The 19004-nt window shown below is 41.8% G+C and overlaps 1 protein-coding gene across 1 annotated transcript; it reads left to right on the forward strand.

The window, feature by feature from the left end:
- Window positions 1-5857: 5857 nt before the first annotated feature.
- nuak2 (NUAK family, SNF1-like kinase, 2) lies at window positions 5858-18658 on the forward strand. The gene is given in 7 exon segments (XM_012824834.3): window positions 5858-6262; window positions 11100-11220; window positions 11746-11897; window positions 14597-14662; window positions 15099-15351; window positions 15636-16288; window positions 16290-18658. Coding segments are annotated over 7 exon segments (2004 nt in total). The 5' UTR covers window positions 5858-6019; the 3' UTR covers window positions 16806-18658.
- Window positions 18659-19004: the final 346 nt, after the last annotated feature.

Raw genomic sequence — 19004 nt, forward strand, 5'->3', positions numbered from 1 at the left:
TGTCTCACACAGGTCAAGTATCCTTATGCCATCACAGTCACCTTACACATGGGTATAAACACAATTATAAAGTTACTGTATTTATTGTAAAGCACCTCAGGGAAGTAATGTTACTGTATTTATTGTAAAGCACCTCAGGGACTTGAACTTTGAACTTTGGAAGTAGCCTACTTGTAATCTATACCACCACACTTGGTTGAACTCTTAATATATATATATAATATATATGCTATTTGTACTGTTTTTAGCTAGTTGTACTATTGTTGTGTTATATTTTGTTGTTGTGTTATATTTTGTCCCTCGTCTCACCATCAGGAGCAGTGCTCCAAATTTCGTTGTATGCAAATACAGTGACAATAAAGGCTTTTCTATTCTATTCTATTTGTATTTATTTTCTATACCATGTGATGGTCTTTTTCCTGGCAGCACACTTTTTTAAAATGACTTTTTTTTTGTAAATGAGATTATATGGAAAGCCTATTCTTCAAATGATTCGTTGTCATCCTTTCTGCCTTTATACAGAAAATTCATTCAGTTAAACAAAATAAAATAGAAATTGATATCCTTCCTGCAAAGTTGCATTTTCCCAATTGTTTTGTGTCCTTTGTAGTGTTATTTTGAATATTTAAAGGTGTCTTTTTTGTAGTCAAAAACCGACATACTTCCACTTACAATAAAATAATTAAAAAAGACAATGTTTACCAATATTCCTGGGAAATATGATCTTTTCACTGCTCCATCAGAGTTACATCATCATTGGCAGGGTATGGAAACATTGAATTAGTTCAACAAAAATATCTACATATGCTCATTAAAGGATCCTACGGAGCCCCCTAAGGGTCATGGTGGGTATTTTTAATGGTGAGGGAAAAAAAATTTGAGCTACCTTTTTTGAGCTACCTTTGAACCTTTTGAGATTCCGTGTGTCCCCACGGAATACTTTTGCATTCCCACGCAATGGCCTACATTCTGTACTACATAAAAATCCTGTAAAATTGTTCTTTGAACTTGGCATTACAGATGCAGATATAGTTTTACTGCTTAATGATAAACATGGCAGTGTAATCAGTGAAAGTACACTTAAATAAATACTTAGAATGAGAGGGCTCACTAAACTAAAGCATTACAGTGATCTGCAGGATGCAGGGAGGGAGGGAGCACATATGTATTGCGAGGGAATGCAAAAGTACCTCGATAAAACTATTTCTCACCATTTCTCTAACTATTTGGGGACAGAATGGGGAATGGGGAAATGTGCCATTGTACGGAGCCTCCAAAGAGTCAAGGTGGGAACTACCTTTTTTTTTAACTACCTTTTCACTCATTTGAACTAGCTTTGCATAAGCCTACCACATATTCCCCATTCTTCCCCCAAATATTTACCCATGTTCTTTTCTTGGGTTGATCACTAGGGGGCGAGTTTTGGTATCATTTCTAACCAAATGATGAGCTGGATCCCACGGTGCCCCCTAGGACCATGGTGATGGTGAGAATATATTTTTTTAAGGTACTTTTGCGTTCCCTCTCAATGTTTTGGCAATACATATGTACTCCCTCCCTCCCTGCAAGGCAAGGCAAGGCAAGTTTATTTATATAGCACATTTCATACACCGTGGCAATACAATGTGCTTCACATAAATAAAAGCAAAAGGTCAGTACATGATGATAAAAACAGTAAATGATAGGACATAAAATATGAGAACATTAAGGCATAAAAACAGTAAAAGATAGGAAATAAAAGCATACAAAAGAATAATAAAAAAACATTGGTCTACTACAGTAAGCAATAATGCTTCAATGAACTGTTCATAGCCAGTTGGCAGAAGGCATCTGAGAAAAGTTTGGTCTTTAGTGTAGATGGGAATGTGGCTGAGTGCTGCTTCACCCTGTTTAGTTCGGACAGTGGGTTTCACTAATAGATATTTCTGCTGTGATCTGAGAGATCTTAGTGGTACGTACTGCTGAAACATGTCAGATACTTTGGCCCTATCCCATTAAGTGACTTGAAAACAAGAAGCAGTGCTTTAAAGTCAATCCTGTAACTTACTGGGAGTCAGTGCAGGTATTTCAGTATAGGGGTTATGTGGTCAGTTTCTTTTTGTTTTTGTAAGAACTCTGGCTGCTGCATTTTGTATCATTTGAAGCTGTAGTTTTTTTTTAGGAAGGCCTGTGAACAGCCCATTACAGTAATCAACCCTACTGGAGATAAAGGCATGAATTAGTTTTTCCAAGTCATCTTTTGACATAAAACCCCTACGTTTGGCAATATTTTTGAGATGGTAGAACGCAGATTTAGTAATTGCTTTCGTGTGGCTGGTAAAATTTAGATCTCTGTCTAGGAGGACACCAAGATTTCTGACAGTATCCTTTGCTTTAAGTACTTTTTTGTTAAGAAGGTTGGCAATCCTACATCTTTCCTCCTTTTTACCAAAAAAGTTTTGTCTTTGTTTAGCTGGAAAAAGTTCTGAGACATCCAGTGGTTAATTTGCTCAATACAATGACAAAGAGATTCAAGGGGACCATAGTCATTAGGTGTCAAAGCTAAGTACATTTGTGTGTCGTCAGCATAGCTATGATAGGAGATCAAATTATTCTTTAAGATTTGTCCAAGTGGGAGCATATAAAGGTTGAATAGAAGTGGACCCAAAATTGAGCCCTGGGGGACTCCACAGGTCAGGGACGTAGGTGTTGAGGTGCAGTTGCCAACTGCAACAAAAAAGCTCCTGTCTTGTAAGTGATTTCAGCCACTTGATAACAACCACTGAGACGTAAACCCAGTGTTCTAGTCCGTGAAGTAATATGTTGTGATCAACAGTGTCAAAGGCTGCACTAAGGTCCAGCAATACTAGGACTGATGCTTAACCTGCATCTGTATTTAGGCGTATGCCATTTATAACTTTAACAAGAGCTGTTTTGGTGCTGTGTTTAGCACGAAAACCTGACTTAAAGTCATCAAGGCAGTTATTCAGTGTCAAAAATGTGGTTAGCTGATTAAAGAAAATGTTTTCAAGAATTTTGCCTACGAATGGTAAATTGGATATGGGCCTGTAGTTGTTTAATGTGGAGGCATCCAGGTTATTATTTTTCAGTAGGGGTTTTACAACAGCTGTTTTCAGGGAGTTAGGAAATGTGCCAGTCTGTAATGATGTATTTATGATTTAAAGCAGATTTGTCGTTATGAAGGTGAATGACAGATTTTAAAAAGCTAGGTAGAATATCCAATTCACATGTGGAAGAGTTGAGGTTTTGTACTGTGTTTTCAAGAATTTCAATGTCAATCAAGCTAAATTCAAACATCAAGTTAAGTGAGCTCTTTTTGTCGCTGGTGGTTCGAGGTTTTGAGTGATTTGCATTTGAGATAAGATGTTGTCTGATTTTATCAATTTTACCTTTGAAAAAAGATGCAAACTCATTGCACTTATTTATGGAGACAAGCTCGGGTCCTAATTGTGAAGGGGGATTAGTTAACTTTTCGACTGTTGAAAAAAGAACTCGAGCATTGTTCATATTCTTGCTAATGATGTTAGAGAAGAAAGACTGTCTTGCTTTACATGTTTCAGAGTTATATTTGCGTAGCATCTCTTTGTGTATTTGATAATGGATGAGAAGTTTAGATTTGCGCCATTTTCTTTCAGTCTTCCTACACTCTCTCTTTAAGAGTTTGACCGTTGGGTTTTGTTTCCATGGTGCTTTCCGCTTTTCAGTGACTCTTTTGAGTTTAAATGGAGCAATATCATCCATAATGTTAACCATTTTTGAGTTAAAATTATCCATCGTCTACTGAGTCTGTTGGTTGACACGTTTTTGAAAGTGCCTGTTCAAAGAGAACACCAGTGTGATCATTTCTGATTCTGTTTCCTATCATCACACAACTGTTCTGAATTTGTGGGGACATAAATACATCAAAGAAGATGCATAAACGATCAGACAATGCCAAATCCTTAACAACTAAAGTGATAATAAGACTCTTTGTATTGACAAGGTCAAGTGTATGGCCATGAGAGTGTGTTGGCCCCTATACATGTTGTGTTAACATGTTGTGTTATTGCAGATCACTGTAATGGTTTATTTTACAGAGCCCTCTCATTCTAAGTATTTGTTAAGTTTACTTTCACTGATTTCATAGCCATGCTTATCATTGAGCAGTAAAAAAAACTATATCTACATATTCAAAAAATCTCACCATAAAAAAAAACGCTATTACCCTTAGGGGGCTCCGTAGGGCTCCGTACAATTGTGTCTTGAAAATACTGTATTTTTGTATTTTGCTGTATTTTCCATCGCAATACTTTTGCATTCCCCTCGCGATACGTTTTGAATTCCGACATAATACTTGTGCATTACCTTGCAATGAGTTTTGCATTTCCTCGCAATAAGTTTTGCGTTCCCACGCAACAGCCAACCTTTTGCATTATCTCACAACCCTTTTGCGATCCCACTGCTCACTCTATATTTGCCACTAACGTGCAACGGCACAACATGGATCCGCTAGTAGAATTGTACTTTGAACTTGCCATTAAATATACGAATGTAGTTGCTTAATGATAAGCATGGCTATGTAATCTGTAAAAGTAAACTTAAACAAATACTTAGAATGAGAGGGCTCACTAAAAGAAAGCATCAGTGATCTGCGGGATGCAGGGAGTGAATGCAAAGGTATTGCGAGGGAACGCAAAGATAGTTTAAAAAAAAAAAACTCACCGTCAAAAAAATAACTCCCACCATAACCCTTAGGAGGCTCTGTAGTATTTCAGTCAAGACAATGCCTTCATTTTAAAGATTCTGGTTGGATTTGCCTGGCAATGGCATGTTGTTTGTTTTTTTATAACTCCTCAACATATGACTCAATTTGTTTTGTTATGTGGGTACGATGTCAATTATAGATTCTAACACAAGCAAAACATAGCATTGGCTAAAATCTGTCCAATATTGAACAAAATGTCATTGAAATGTTACTCAACTCTGCAACTCTTCACCCTGGTCACCCGTATCCATTGCAGACATCCCTGTTACAGTGATAATTTCAATCATAAAATACAGTTAAAAAAAAAAAGCAAATGTCAGAGAACCTTCTTGAACTGGTAAAAAAAAGGTATGGTTAAAACATGGAGATTTGGAAGATTTCAGCTTCTTCTTCTAATCGTGATTTGTAATATGAAAATCAGTCCGCAGCATATCATAGATATGCTTACATTTTTAACAATTCAAAAACAGACTTTCATTTTTTCTCTGAATCACAAAAAATCAAATGGAACAAAATGTACAATAAAGCTATGATACAATTTCAGCATTTGAAAAGTGAAAAGGCAATTGGTATTATGACTGAGCAGCCTCTCTGACTTGTTTGAGTCAGTGCAGTGAGCCCTGTGCAGTTCCTTGGGTGTGGCGTATCTTGAGTAGTTGCATGTGCAGGGGGGTCTGATCCCCTGCAGACAGTGTGTAATGTGAAAATGTCTAAGGCTTAATCAACAAACGCAGGAAAAGGAGAGATGAGAGATAAACTATAATTCACTTAATGTTGCTAACTTGCTATTGAATTCTTTTTAACCATAAATCTCTGTAAAATAAACTCAATTCAATTTGATTTATATAGTGCCAAAACAATGAAATGGTCTTGCTTAATGCCACTACAATACAACTTTATGAGATTTAAAAAACGCCTTAATATTAGGCGTTGAGGTCTAAAAACATAGGCTACAGGAGGTAACTTGTGGAGGCCTACCACAGATTTTATGATCCTTTAACATTTGCTCTCAACCATGAGCATTCCCAACGGCCTCAGAACTAGACCTGGCAACCCGTCGCTCTGTTAGACCCGGTTAGTCCCCGCCCACAGAGGACCAACCGCAGATATTCGGCATTCAAATTAGAGAGCCTGCGCGCAGAGTTGTTGACTTCTGGTGCGTTGAAGAGACATAGTTCCACCTGAGGAATAGTCTAGGCTACGACACCAGGACATGTTTGAAACGTTGGAAAGATTTAAGTAGCTGTCTTATTTTAAATAAGTGAAATCTAAAACATGGATTCAAGTAAGTTACACGGTGGAGGACGTTTACCAACTTTAAATGATTACATGGCCGCCTCACCTGTTGAAAAGTCGCTCTCAGGTGGAAACTCGGTTTGTCACGCTCCGGTGAAACGGCAGGCGGTTAAGAGACATCACCACAAACACAACCTCAAACACAGATACGAATTCCTCGAGACTCTCGGAAAAGGGACATATGGGAAAGTGAAGAAGGCGATCGAAAGATCAGGGAGACTGGTGAGTAGGCTTCGAACATCTGGAAGTCTAGGCAGTTTCACTGAAATAGGCTACGTAGCAGATATAGTTTGGGTCTTGTATAGGCCTGGTGTTGAATTGTGATAGGATAAGCTTCATTTGAACAGCACTGAGTATGTTTGCATGTATGTAGCCTATATGCCTCGTGTGCAAACTAGATTTTTCCCAACAACCACAATTAAATCAAACGATAATTTGTGAAACAAAGACCTATAGAGTATTGCATGTAAACATACTGTGGTATGTAATATATGTCTGGCCCAGTACCAAGGGATAACTTGCTAATTGTGAAAAGTGCACCTGCTGTCTGGTGTATTGGTGAAATGACGTGACTCACCGAAAACTGGGAAACATTAGGCACCTAACCGACAAACCGGTTAGGGTGGCATTATGGATTGCTGGTTTTGTTAACAAAGCAAAAAAATCTAAGCATCCTTGTCTTACTGCTGTGACACCCATTAACTCTGAACAGACCAGTTTCAAGGAGTAATTCCCACATCTTTTATGTTCAGAAATAGCCCACATGTTTTGACAGTAAAACAATTGGAATATTTTTTTCACTGGTGATTTTATTGACGACATAATAACCTTGGAACCTTAAGTGGTTGGTGTGTTTCATGTTGGTATTCTCTTCAGTAGCCTACATGGTCAGTAGCACATCAATTGTAAAATGATCGTTGTCAATAATCAAGGTTTCTGATGGTAGCACCAATCAAATCTGGTCACTTTTGGATTAGCCAAGTATTTCTCTGAACACAAAGGTCTTTTAAGGTCCAAACCTGTAAATCAATTATCCAGATACTGGTGTATTTGTTCCATTGATTTATTCCATCAGCACCATACTCTGTTTTTGAATAGCCGTCATCCCTTAAAACTATAATAGACTGATTCCCGACCAATGAAAGCTGATTAAACCTGCCCATTTTCTCATAGAATGCATAGAAACAAAATCAAAATGACATACAAGTACTCTGTCTGGCAAGAGTTTTTACTATACCCTTTGGCATTCCGAACTGATCTTAAATGAGTCTGTTGTGAACTACCCTTAATTTGTAATGATTCAGTTAAGGTATTACTAGGGTGTTGCTATTCCTCAGGTGTTTCAAACTTTTGGAGGGCAGTGTGTATGGTCTATTATCCCCTTTCTCTTATTAACTGTGCTCTTGTCAAAACAAAAACCTCTTTAGTTTGTGCCCACATTGTGGTAATATTATGCATGTTTATATGTGATTAATGTATATGTGATTAACAGGGTTCAGAAGCAATTAGGCAGATTTAAATAAAGTTGAAAAATTGACATTATGACAGTAAAGTGAGACAATTGAGACTTGAGACAATTTTATTGTTTTGGTGCTATATAAATCAAATTCAATTAAATTACATTTCAAAAAAGCTTAGGCAGAACTCATTTAGGCCTTAGGCAGTTACTTATGTGCATTTTCAGAGTCGAGAGAATCATGTCGGTTGACATCGAAACCAAATGGGGCTTCTGTTTTAACTGTGCGATAATATGAACAAATGATGCCAGTGAGCGTCAAATCAGCGAACAGATCACAAAGGTCTGCTATTTCATGTGCGGACCTCACCAGTTGCATAAGGTGAACGCAGAGATTAAAGCAGATGAACTGAAATATGCTTCTGCCAGAGAGAGCACAACCACTCCCTTGTGTCTCTGCATACAAAGACCTGGAACTGAGGACAAACCGCAGATGATGTTCCCTCTCAACACGTTCACGAAGACTTGTCTACGTGTAATCAAAACCGTATGGCATCAAATTGTCAGATGTTACAATACAATAAAGGGCACTGGGCCCTGAAAACAGCTCCATTAGGAGGTTAGGGGTGGGCAGGGGGGGTATCTATGGTCCTTTGGACTGTACGGGTCATCTTTGTGTCTGTGTGGGAGACTTTATTTATTTTTCTACCCAGGTAAAAAAGGTAGAAAGGAACATTCCACAAGTATGAAACTGCATTCCGAGCCGTTCTATGCTCTAGACAAAAAGAGAGAGAGAGGGAGCAAGAGACAGAGAGAGAGAGAGGGGGAGCAAGAGAGAGAGGGAGCAAGAGAGAGAGAGGGTGGTATTTATCTAATAAGCAACAACCCCGAGTCTGTCAAAATATGAATTCCAAAGTCTGTAAGGGAAGAAAATCTGTTCAGTATTACCCTTCTTGGGCTGCTGCACAAACACCACCAGATCAAAGTTCCACCTACAGGGATTTACCCATGCTACCAAAGTCCAAAACATCCCTGAGGAAGTTGACCCGTGCTTTTAAAAGTCAACATTGCTGTTACGTTTCATTTACAACTCTGCTCATGGACACCAAAACTTGCTTGACTGGCAACCAATCACAAACGACGCCAAGCCAAAACCATGTCTCGCCATCTCTCCGTAACCTTGGACGTAGGCGCTTTATTGATCCCCCCACCTTTTCAGAAGGGGGGGGGGACACAGACCTGTGGGGGTCATATTCCTTCCTTCCTTTTCCTGGGAACCAACCATTTGGACTCAGAAAGCACCTGTGCTGTGATAGCATGTCAACTATGATGTGTTTAAAACAATGAGCCATATTGTGTGCTGGGGTGGTTCACAGTGGATTCCCTTCTAAATGTAACAATGAGTGTCAGTCTAAAGGCTTAAGAAAGAGGTGTGGAAGTATTTTGAAAACAATGCTTTGTAAAGCGTTTTGTCTATGCTGTGACCTTTTCTGACCAACACTGGCAAAAGCAACCCTTTGCCTTTCACACTTTAAACCAGGAGTGTTCAAGGAAGGAGGAACTACTCAGTCCCAACAAGGAAGTGCTATTATGGATTCTATTTGTGCTATTGTTGATTTATGTTCTTTACTTTCTTTTAATTATATTTTCATCTTTCACGTGTCTCTATCTTTCCTTTGGATGTTCCTTTTGCTCTGATTTATGTGAAGCACATTGAATGAGTGTATGAAATGTGCTAGATAAATCAGCTTGTCTTGCCTTGCCTTGCTGAACAAAACCATGACTAGCTCAAAGGAGAACATTTTCTAGGGGCTTCCCAGAAATATTTCAAATCAGATTTGTTTTGCTCAGTGACGTTAGTGGTTACACAGTCTTTGGTGTCTGGTGAAATAGTTAGAAACTTCAACAGGAGAGCTCGCAGTCCAGTTTAAACAAACAGCGGAAAGCCCTTATCCTCAGCACACGTGCCAGTGATCCTAAAATAGTCAAGAAGTGTTTGCTTACAGGCGTGCCTGTAGGTGATGAGAAAAGTGTTTTGGGTAAATACCAATGGCCGTGTGTCGAGGGAAGTTTATCCTGGACTTTCTGACTCAGAACTCAAGCATAGAAGTCAGCTTCCAGAAGCTTTCGCTCCGATTGAAGATAAGGGGTTATCCACTGGTTGTGGCCTGCATACCTGCAGGTGAAAGGACTATGAATAACTGCTCTAGCTTAACGGAGAGAGTGAGGGATGGCAAAGCCTATTTAGATCAACGCCCATTTTTGTCTTGCGTAGGTTGCCGTGATATGTGGCAGTTCTATGACAATGCAGGCCAACTGTTCTGAGCTCACTTATTGTTTCATTCTGAGGAAATCGCTTTTTCGTTGCATAACAGCGGGGGTGTCTTCTCATTGTCGTCTTCCAAGAAGCATGTCTTCCAGGGTGTTCCTTTTTTCCCATACTACAATAGCCCTTAACAAGGAATCAAATTTCTCCAGAGCCTCCGAGGTGTGGGCCTTTTATCTCATCGCGTGCCCCAGCACAACTTCCCAGACAGTTGACGTGACACACACACATTTCAGACAGGCATGACTCAAAAAATGGAGAGGGCTGCTGTCGTTTGTGTGTGTGTGTGTCTGTCTGTATAGAATGCGTCATGACCTGTTATTTCAGGGCCAGAGGTCTTCAGTGCTCCCAGTTTGTCCTCTGCGTGAGCCATCCGTTAATCAAGCGAAATGCCAAACTCCCCTCTCATCCCATGGGTGTCCTCTTACACACACACACACACACACAAACTCACAGAGCTGTGGGGAATGTCAGGCATGTGTGTATCGTTTGCTGCACAAACACATGGCCACACACACATAGGCAAACAGAGATTTAAAACCAGACATGCCTGGACCCCCCACACACACACACACAGAGGTGATGTACAGACACACAAGTGAGTACAACCACACAGTGAGTCATCACTACTCACACAGAACTCGCCGGACACGGGTGTTTCATACACTCGCTCACACTCATTCATACTATCGAGCGAACAAACGAACGCTTGGGCCTCCGTACATCGGTGCGGTGACAAGCATCCCGTCACACTCTAGTGCATGTTCATACACACAGACACACACACACACCCAAACAAACAGCTATGCATTCAAATTCAAATTTGTCTTAGATGAATTATATGGGCCTCTCTGACGTAACAGCCAACAATGCAGTATTGACTGTGGAATGAGCCCTTGTCCTCACTAGTCCCCTGAACCCACCCAGCCCCCACTGTCCCACTGTCTTTTACTGTACTAAAATGGGTCTTAGAGATACTGATGGATAGAGAGTTGGATCGGGAGAGAGGGAAGGAAATAAGGATAATTTCAGTGGAATTGTTTTTGAAAGAAAGAAAAAACTTTTTCTCTATCTCTCTCTCTTGCAATGACATTTAGATGACCATATTTATATATGTGTGGAACCTATAATAAACAGTCTTGGATGTGAGATTCACGTATTTAAATTATACCTGTTAAAGAAACAACCCCAAGATTAGCCAATATTGAAAATCAATATTAATTGTGGCATACAGTCTTGGTTTTTCAAATATGTTTTGTTCCATTTCCTTTTAAAAGGTGGCCATCAAGTCAATCAGGAAGGACAAGATCAAGGATGAGCAGGACCTGATTCACATTCGCCGAGAGATTGAGATCATGTCCTCTCTCAATCACCCCCACATCATCACCATATATGAGGGTATGTCCATAATCAGTCCCATTCCTGTCAAATTATTATGAAACTGTGCATAAAATCAAATCTTAAACCATTCAGAGACATTGTCCATTTATCAACCAAATATCCTCATAAATGTAGTAGCATAAATGTTGTCTGTTATATTTAATGAACATTAAACTCAGTTAAACACTTAGTTCGGAAATTAAGTATTGCACAAGCAATTTGTTTATGTGTGTGTGTGTGTGAAATAATTGGAAACGTACAAAATGTGCCTTGGCCTGAGGTGGCTGCCTCGTGCTGAGTTGGTTGGATGTTGTTGTAGAGCCTCTGAAGGGAGTCACTTCTCCAAAAGGGCTGTTTGCTGACCCTGCTTGTCACGCAAGGCTCATTGTCTGACTGTGACCCACTCAGGGTTATGTAAGCAGCAACCCCACCCCCCCCCACCCTCCTTTTACAGTCAGCACAGTGGGTACCCCCTAATCCTGTCTGTGGTTTTAATCTGTGTGTGTGTGTGTGTGTGTGTGTGTGTGTGTGTGTGCCCCACAGTCTTCGAGAATAAGGACAAGATTGTGATTGTGATGGAGTACGCCAGCCGAGGCGACCTGTACGACTACCTCAGCCAGCGGCAGAAGATTGGCGAGGCCGAGGCCAGGCACTTCTTCAGGCAGATCGTGTCTGCGGTGCACTACTGTCACAGGGTGAGCGTCACTTAACACCACACAACAGTGAAGAGTGTAGTGCACATAGTAGGTGCTCATTAGATGGAGTCAAATTAGTTTCCATGTTGCTTGGTGAAAGAAGTCAAAGAATTACTTTGTGTCATTACTCAGAGTGTTGCCAACATGCACATATATCTAGGTATGCAGATACACAAACATCTGATGAAGTTTCAGGACTTCATACCACATAGCTCGACTGCTACATCTAGGATACATACATGTATAAAGACACTTGATTAACGGGCATGGACACCTCCTCCCTTGTCAACCCACACAGTGTGTCAGCCTGTCACTTTGTGGATGTACCCCTCAAATTGGTGAACAGGAGAACTTGGATGAAGGAAGTCACGGCAGTCACCCATATTTCCTTTCTTTTTCTCTTTCTCTCTTCCTCTTATCTCATTCCATAACTCACTCCTTTTTTCCCTCTTTCTTTTCTCTTGCTATCTTTCTCTCGCACACATGCTCTCGATCTCCTCCTTTTGTCTTCTCTCCTCCCTCGCTCTCTCCCTTCTCTGCTCACACACGTTCAGTGCGTGGGCCGATGCTTATGTAACCCCATTATTTAGCGGGCGTTGGAAACGAGATGTAATGAGGCGTTGGGCCTGTGAAGCGCCAGCGTCAAGGTCAGAGGCCAGCCGTCTGCTCTCTCTTTCCCTCTCTCTCTCTCTCTCTCTCTCTCTCCCTCTCTCCTTCACTGTCAGTGTCTCTCTCTCTCCATCCCTCTCTCACCATCTCTCTCTCTATCTATCTATCTATCTATCTATCTATCTATCTATCTATCTCTCCCTCCCTCAAACACACTTGCTAATGAGTGAGCAGGAACGAGCAGACTGAATGTCCTGGCCGTGTCCTTGCAGCCACCCTCTTTGTGCCAGAGGGCTGACCATGGACAGGCTGTCCATTGTCCTATGCAAGCTGCTGTTGTGTACATCTGCGCTGTGCATATCCCTTCAGAAGCTAACTCTAAGCTATTGCTAGCACAGCTGCGCGACAACATAAACAAGAGCCTGTTTGCAAACCCAGATATTGTTTTTATCGCTGGGGATTTAAACCAGGCTGACCTCAATCCTGCCCAACTAGAGGTAATAAAACATTACATCAGGTGTATACTAATTTTACTAAGGTCTACAAAGCACAGTCGGAACCCCGGCTCGGGCCTGCCTGACCACCTCTCCCTCTTTCTATACCCTCACTACTACAAGTAAAGAAATAAGACTGCTGAGCACATAGCCAAGTCTGTTAGTGTCTGGCCTAATAAAGACGGCTGGGAAAATCATCGGGGCCTAGTTACCAGACATCACCACCATCTTCACCTCCCGCCACAGCATCATCCGAGACCAATCACATTCAGCCCAACACTTGTTTGACACCCTGCCCCCAGGAAAAAGAAACTGAGCAGGGACCACCAAGCAGTCAGACTGCCAAACAAAACTGCCCAGCCCACACCCCTCCTGTACCGTATCGTCCTAATCTTACTCTTCCACAACCCCAGACATGACCTCTGAACTGAACTCCACATGCGCTACTTTGGCCCTGAATTATTTACACTGGAAACTGTTACTGTTAGTAACTGTGTGTGTAAATACGTGCTAACTACTTTAATATATGTTTCATTCCTGATAACTATTTCATTACTGTGTAAATAAGTGTAAATAACAATTTTATTCTATCATTATTATGTTATATTTTGAACCATGGGAGACACTTTGCTGTTTCCTTGTTTTATACAATGAAAGATCCTGGATACTAAGCTATAGGCTGTAACTTGACCTGTGGCGATCTTACCAATTAATTTCTAAGCGGTCCACAGCTGCTATCATCCCTTTAGGGTTATTTTAGCTGGCTGGGCTGAGTGAACCTCATTTAGTTGACCGTAATGAGGTCAAGGCCATCTTTAAGGCCCACTGCCCTCCAGCTGCATAGAGTGTCAACACTACATCCAGAGCAAATGAAGAAGTCATGCACTTTATTTAGAATTTGTGGATACACACACACATACACACACACACACATATGAAAACAGAAGCACCCCCCACTCAACCATACACACCAACCTTTAAAAATATACATTTTGTACTCATTAATTACTTAAAACAATTGATTAATTACTTAATGAGTGGCAGAAAAAGAGCTGCCCAAGGAGATGGATGACCTCTATTTTTTTTAACTCTGCAGAATTAGATCGGTTGCTGTTCTGTGCCTCTACAACGGGAGGCATGCCCTCCTACAGGGTGAAGGACAATGGAACATAGCTGGCATTCCAGAACAATCCTCTGGTTCTAAGCCAGCCTGCTCTGTTTTGAATTCCCGTCTTTAAAGAGAGGGGGGAAAAAAAGCTCTAACGCCTGTCTAGTGCGATAAGATAATTCAGAGTGAAATGTAAGAAGAAAGCCTTTATTTTCACAGGCTGGTGAATCTGACTAAAACAAACTAATTTGAGACAAACAAAGCTGAAGCCCGTCCTAAAGGAAAACATTTCAGATGAGAAGAGACAAATGCGTCTGGTCCTGAAGTAACTGCCAAGTGCTAATCCATTGATCATACCTGCATTCTTGGTGGCATTTTAGCATGTTTTAACCCCAGATGGAGTCTGGAGACACTGTTGACTGAGATTTTATATTGATTTGATTAAAATATTTAATTAAATTATTCTTATTTTAATTGTTTTTATACAGAATGGGATAGTGCACCGTGACCTGAAACTGGAGAACATTCTCCTGGATGGTGACTGCAACATTAAGGTGAGAGGAGAGAGAAGCTGATGAGTCACATATCTTACTGAGGTTCACACTCCTCTTGCACACAAAAACCTGAGGCCTCACACCTATTCCCGTTTAACACCTTCCCTTGTAACTCCTTCATTTGTTATGATAATGTTGGCCTTTCCTTGCTGATTTGGAGGACATGGACGTTTGCTGGACGTGGCTTTGCTCTCGCTTTCATTTCCACTTCAAAAGTTCCATTTGATGTGATCCTTTGGTTTATTGATCGCGATAAAACCGCAGACTGTAAAAATACCTTTCACATATTTGATCTCATCGTTGCTTATCTCATAGAAATGCATAGTCAGAATAAAACAAATACTTAAAAGCAGTTTATTGACTAAAGGAATTTTTAATGCTCTCACTTATCATACTGGTCATAGTCTGAAAGCACAAATTACCTTGTTTCCCACAGATAGCAGATTTCGGGCTGTCCAACCTGTACCATGGGGACGAGTACCTGCAGACATTCTGTGGCAGCCCTCTGTACGCCTCCCCAGAGATTGTGAACGGCCGGCCTTACAAGGGCCCTGAGGTGGACAGCTGGTCCCTGGGGGTCCTGCTCTACACACTGGTCCATGGGGCCATGCCATTCGATGGGCACAATCACTGCAACTTGGTGCAGCAGATCAGCACCGGGGAGTACCGCAAGCCCACCAAGCCATCCGGTAAGGGTGCCATTGCCATTTGTCAGCCCTTGTGTTTGCTGTTGTTGTTATATACTGTTGGAAGGAGATGTTCCATTTTGCATTAGAATGACCTGCCTGCAGCCTACAGGAAATTAACCTGGTAGATACATTTCCGCCCAGGTGTCTGGATCCCCATTGTCAAAAGTGCTATTGTATTGTATTCTATTGAGTGGAATTGTATTCCAGTCCTATTGATGATTGTCCTATTGTTGATGTGAATGCGAAGTGTTGATGTTGAGTTGATGTGAATCATCTGTGTTCAGATGCCTGTGGTCTGATTCGCTGGATGCTGATGGTTAACCCAGAGCGCAGGGCCACACTGGAGGAGATTGCCGGCCACTGGTGGCTCAATTGGGGCTACCAAAGGCCTTTGCTGGCCGGGATCGAGACTGCAGCCAGCGGCACCACTGGTTCTTCCAGTACCAGCTCAAGTGCTGGGGCTACTACCAACGCTGCAGCAACAGTGCAGACTCAACCTGTGGGTCCCATTCGAATCGCCGATTGGCTGCGACGCACCTCACGGCCTTTGCTGGAAAGCAGTCTGAAGGTGCGTTGCCTCCTGCGCTCCCATGGACCAGGTGGAGGAGGAGGAGGTGGGGGTGGAGAGATAGTACGTCAGCGCTCCATTCGGAGATCCCGCAAGGAAAACAACGTTTCCCAAAGCATGCAGGAGGGACCGGCTGCCCGGCCCCACAAGGGGATCCTGAAGAAGCGGGGCAGTCTGAAGCAGAAGCCTCCGAACGACGCCCCGCCCCCTGCTCCAGAGGAGCGCCCTGTGCCCACCCCCACCCCCACCCCTTTCGGCTTCTGCACTTCCAACACTCCCCTGGCACCTCTGGTGCCCACAAACGAACCGCTGCCACGCAAGGGCATCCTGAAGAAACCCATTGAGAGGGAGTCGGGCTATTACTCCTCTTCCTCCTCCTCCCCCCGAGAGCAGCGATTCTGCACAGACCCCTCAGCCCCCGCTCTGTCCCTCGGCCCTGCCAAGCCGCAAGGGCATCCTGAAGCGGAACGGAAAGTTTTCGTCTGGCGGCCTGCAGGAGTTTGGCTCGCTGGACCAGTTAGCCGCCTCCTTGCCACAGGGGGTCACTAGAGTGCGGCCCAGCGGAGCCGTGAGCGAAGACAGCATTCTCTCCTCTGAATCCTTCGACCGGCTGGACCTGCCCGATCGTGAGGGACCCGCTGCGCCCATGGAGAAGCCAGCCATGGCTGCTAGCAACATGAGGGGCTGCGTGTCTGCAGACAACCTGCTGGAGCTCAGGGAGGAGTATGGCATGAAGCGCCAGGGCCACAGGCGGCTACACAGCCCTTGGGATATGGCCTGCTATCAGGCAGGCAACATGGCCGACAGCGCTTTCTCCATCTCAGACTGTCAGAACGTGACTGAAGGCTACAGACAGGCCAAAAGCACCGCAACTCCAGCTAGCTGAGGCTAATTTGAAGAGCCCCCTATGTGATTGATTTACATTTCAGAGCATGTTAAGCAGGGCATTGGTGAACTGCTGAGAGACGTTCCCTGTGGTTTTAAAGAACTTGTCAAAGAGTGGTTAGTCTTGGCCAGTATTCATGAGAATGTGAAACTGACGTGTGAGAAGATGAAAATGTGTAAAGACCAGTGCATGGCGATATAGTGAGACTGGCCAGTTCACTGTGAAATGTTTGGTTCATGTTTTCTTACAAACCAAATGGGGACCTGCATGAGTGGTGGTAACATGTCAGGTAATGGGAGACACTTAAAAACTAGTCTTTTTATATGCATTTGAATCTGTAAGGGACAGGGAAAAAAAGTAGCAAACCGCATCATTAGTGTGTTGGAAGAGAAATCAGGGAAGTAAAAAAATGTCAGTCTCTGAATGCCACCATTGTTGTGTGTTCTAGTTTTGTTTCACAAACTCTTTTTTGGATTTGTTCAGCATTGTTCAGATTTGTTTTCAATTGATTGTACAGCGACTAAAACCTCAGACCATTGCCAAAGATTACATTTGTTATAAACTATCAAGGAGCACTAAGTTATTAAGACCTACACAGGTGAACAGTCCAGTTGAGAAGAGCCAGTATTGTATTTGTAGAAATGAAACCTAGGGCTTAGAAACCGCCAATTCGGCAGGAGCAGTTTCGGAGAAAGTGGCAGGTCACTGTAAAAGTCGTCACCAATAAATCAAGAGATCTCTGTTTTGATAAGGGCGGCTGGTTTCTGTGACACAAGAAGGTGAGCTTCGGTCTTCGGTCTTGCACATTACCTGTGTGTTAATGTTTCACTTTTACAACCAGCTCCTGAAAGGTCTAGACCGATCAGGTCTTCAACTTGAGTTTTCATTGCTTTGTGGTGAAGGGCAGACTGTTTCTTTTTCCATGATGGCAGATAGACAGTGAGAGATTTTATGACCTGCTCCTGAGAGTACAAATAATAATCAAGATGTGATGGTTCAGCTGCTGTTTTATTTGTTTTTATTTGAACTCTGTTTCCCCTTTGACACAGACACTTCACAGTTAAAGTTCAATTCCAGGTTGGTGCAGCCTGACAGAGTTTAATTATTTCTCCCAAAATTGTTAAACAAAACAGGAGGCACTATTCTGTTCCATTGTAATTATTATACTGTAAAGTACATTTGGCACCTCTTGGGTTGAAAAAGATTGTTTTAAATGTGGACAGAGGTACAATGGGAACATTCAGACATTTTGAATTTGGGGAATTTTTTTGTATTTTATTTCATGTCATCAAACTTAATCACAGTTGCAAATTCTAACAATTACAATTGAATTTTAAAGAGTGAGACGTACTAACACAATTACTTCTATTCAAAAATGAGGTGTTTAAATGGACTGTTTTTAGGGGAAAAAAACAGTACAACACAAGTTCTCCTGTCTCATAATGGACTAAACCAAGATCATATTCCCAAATAGTGTGTAAATATCCAACAGCATTCAGCTTGACAGTGATGGGGGAAGGATGTCTTTAACTGGATAACTAATTGGTGTGTAGTATAGTCTCTGTATTCTGCTGCAAATGACTGTTCTGTTATCTCTATACAAAACAGTCCAGTCAATTACTCTGTGGCCTTTTGTATAGAACTGACTTTCACCAGTTAAATGTTTTGTTGTAGCAAATGTTTCTTTACTATGCATTGAGTCCCCCACACAGGAGGTTATGGGTTAAGGTATAGTAGGTTATATTTGGAAGTACCTGACGTTTTTCCAAAGGACTTAATTTATATTTTGTACCATATCGTGTGCCATCATTGGCTTTTGATGTGGGTCAATAAAAAAACATGGTTCAAAAAAAGTTTGCCAGCTTGTTTTCCGTGTCCTAGTTTAAAACGTTAATGATTTATTTTCAGTTTATTTGACCTCCATGTAATAACTCCTGGCACTCGCCAGACTTCGTTTCCTTATCCTAACTTTGGTGTTGTGCCATAGCAACGTCAAGGCAGACATTTCTAAAGCATTATAACAAAACTGGGTCAATTACTATGATTTTCTCTTTACAGAATAGTCTACATAGTTCAGGTCATGTATAAATGATTTAAGTGACAGTGTGCATTCTAGCTACCTGAGTTCATATGAAGCAGCTACTAGGCTGAGCAGGCATGCAGAGGCACGTCTCAGAAAAAAAGTTCAGTGGTTTTCCA

The sequence above is a fragment of the Clupea harengus genome, chromosome 5, assembly GCF_900700415.2.
Source record: "Clupea harengus chromosome 5, Ch_v2.0.2, whole genome shotgun sequence".
In the NCBI taxonomy this organism is placed as follows: domain Eukaryota; kingdom Metazoa; phylum Chordata; class Actinopteri; order Clupeiformes; family Clupeidae; genus Clupea; species Clupea harengus.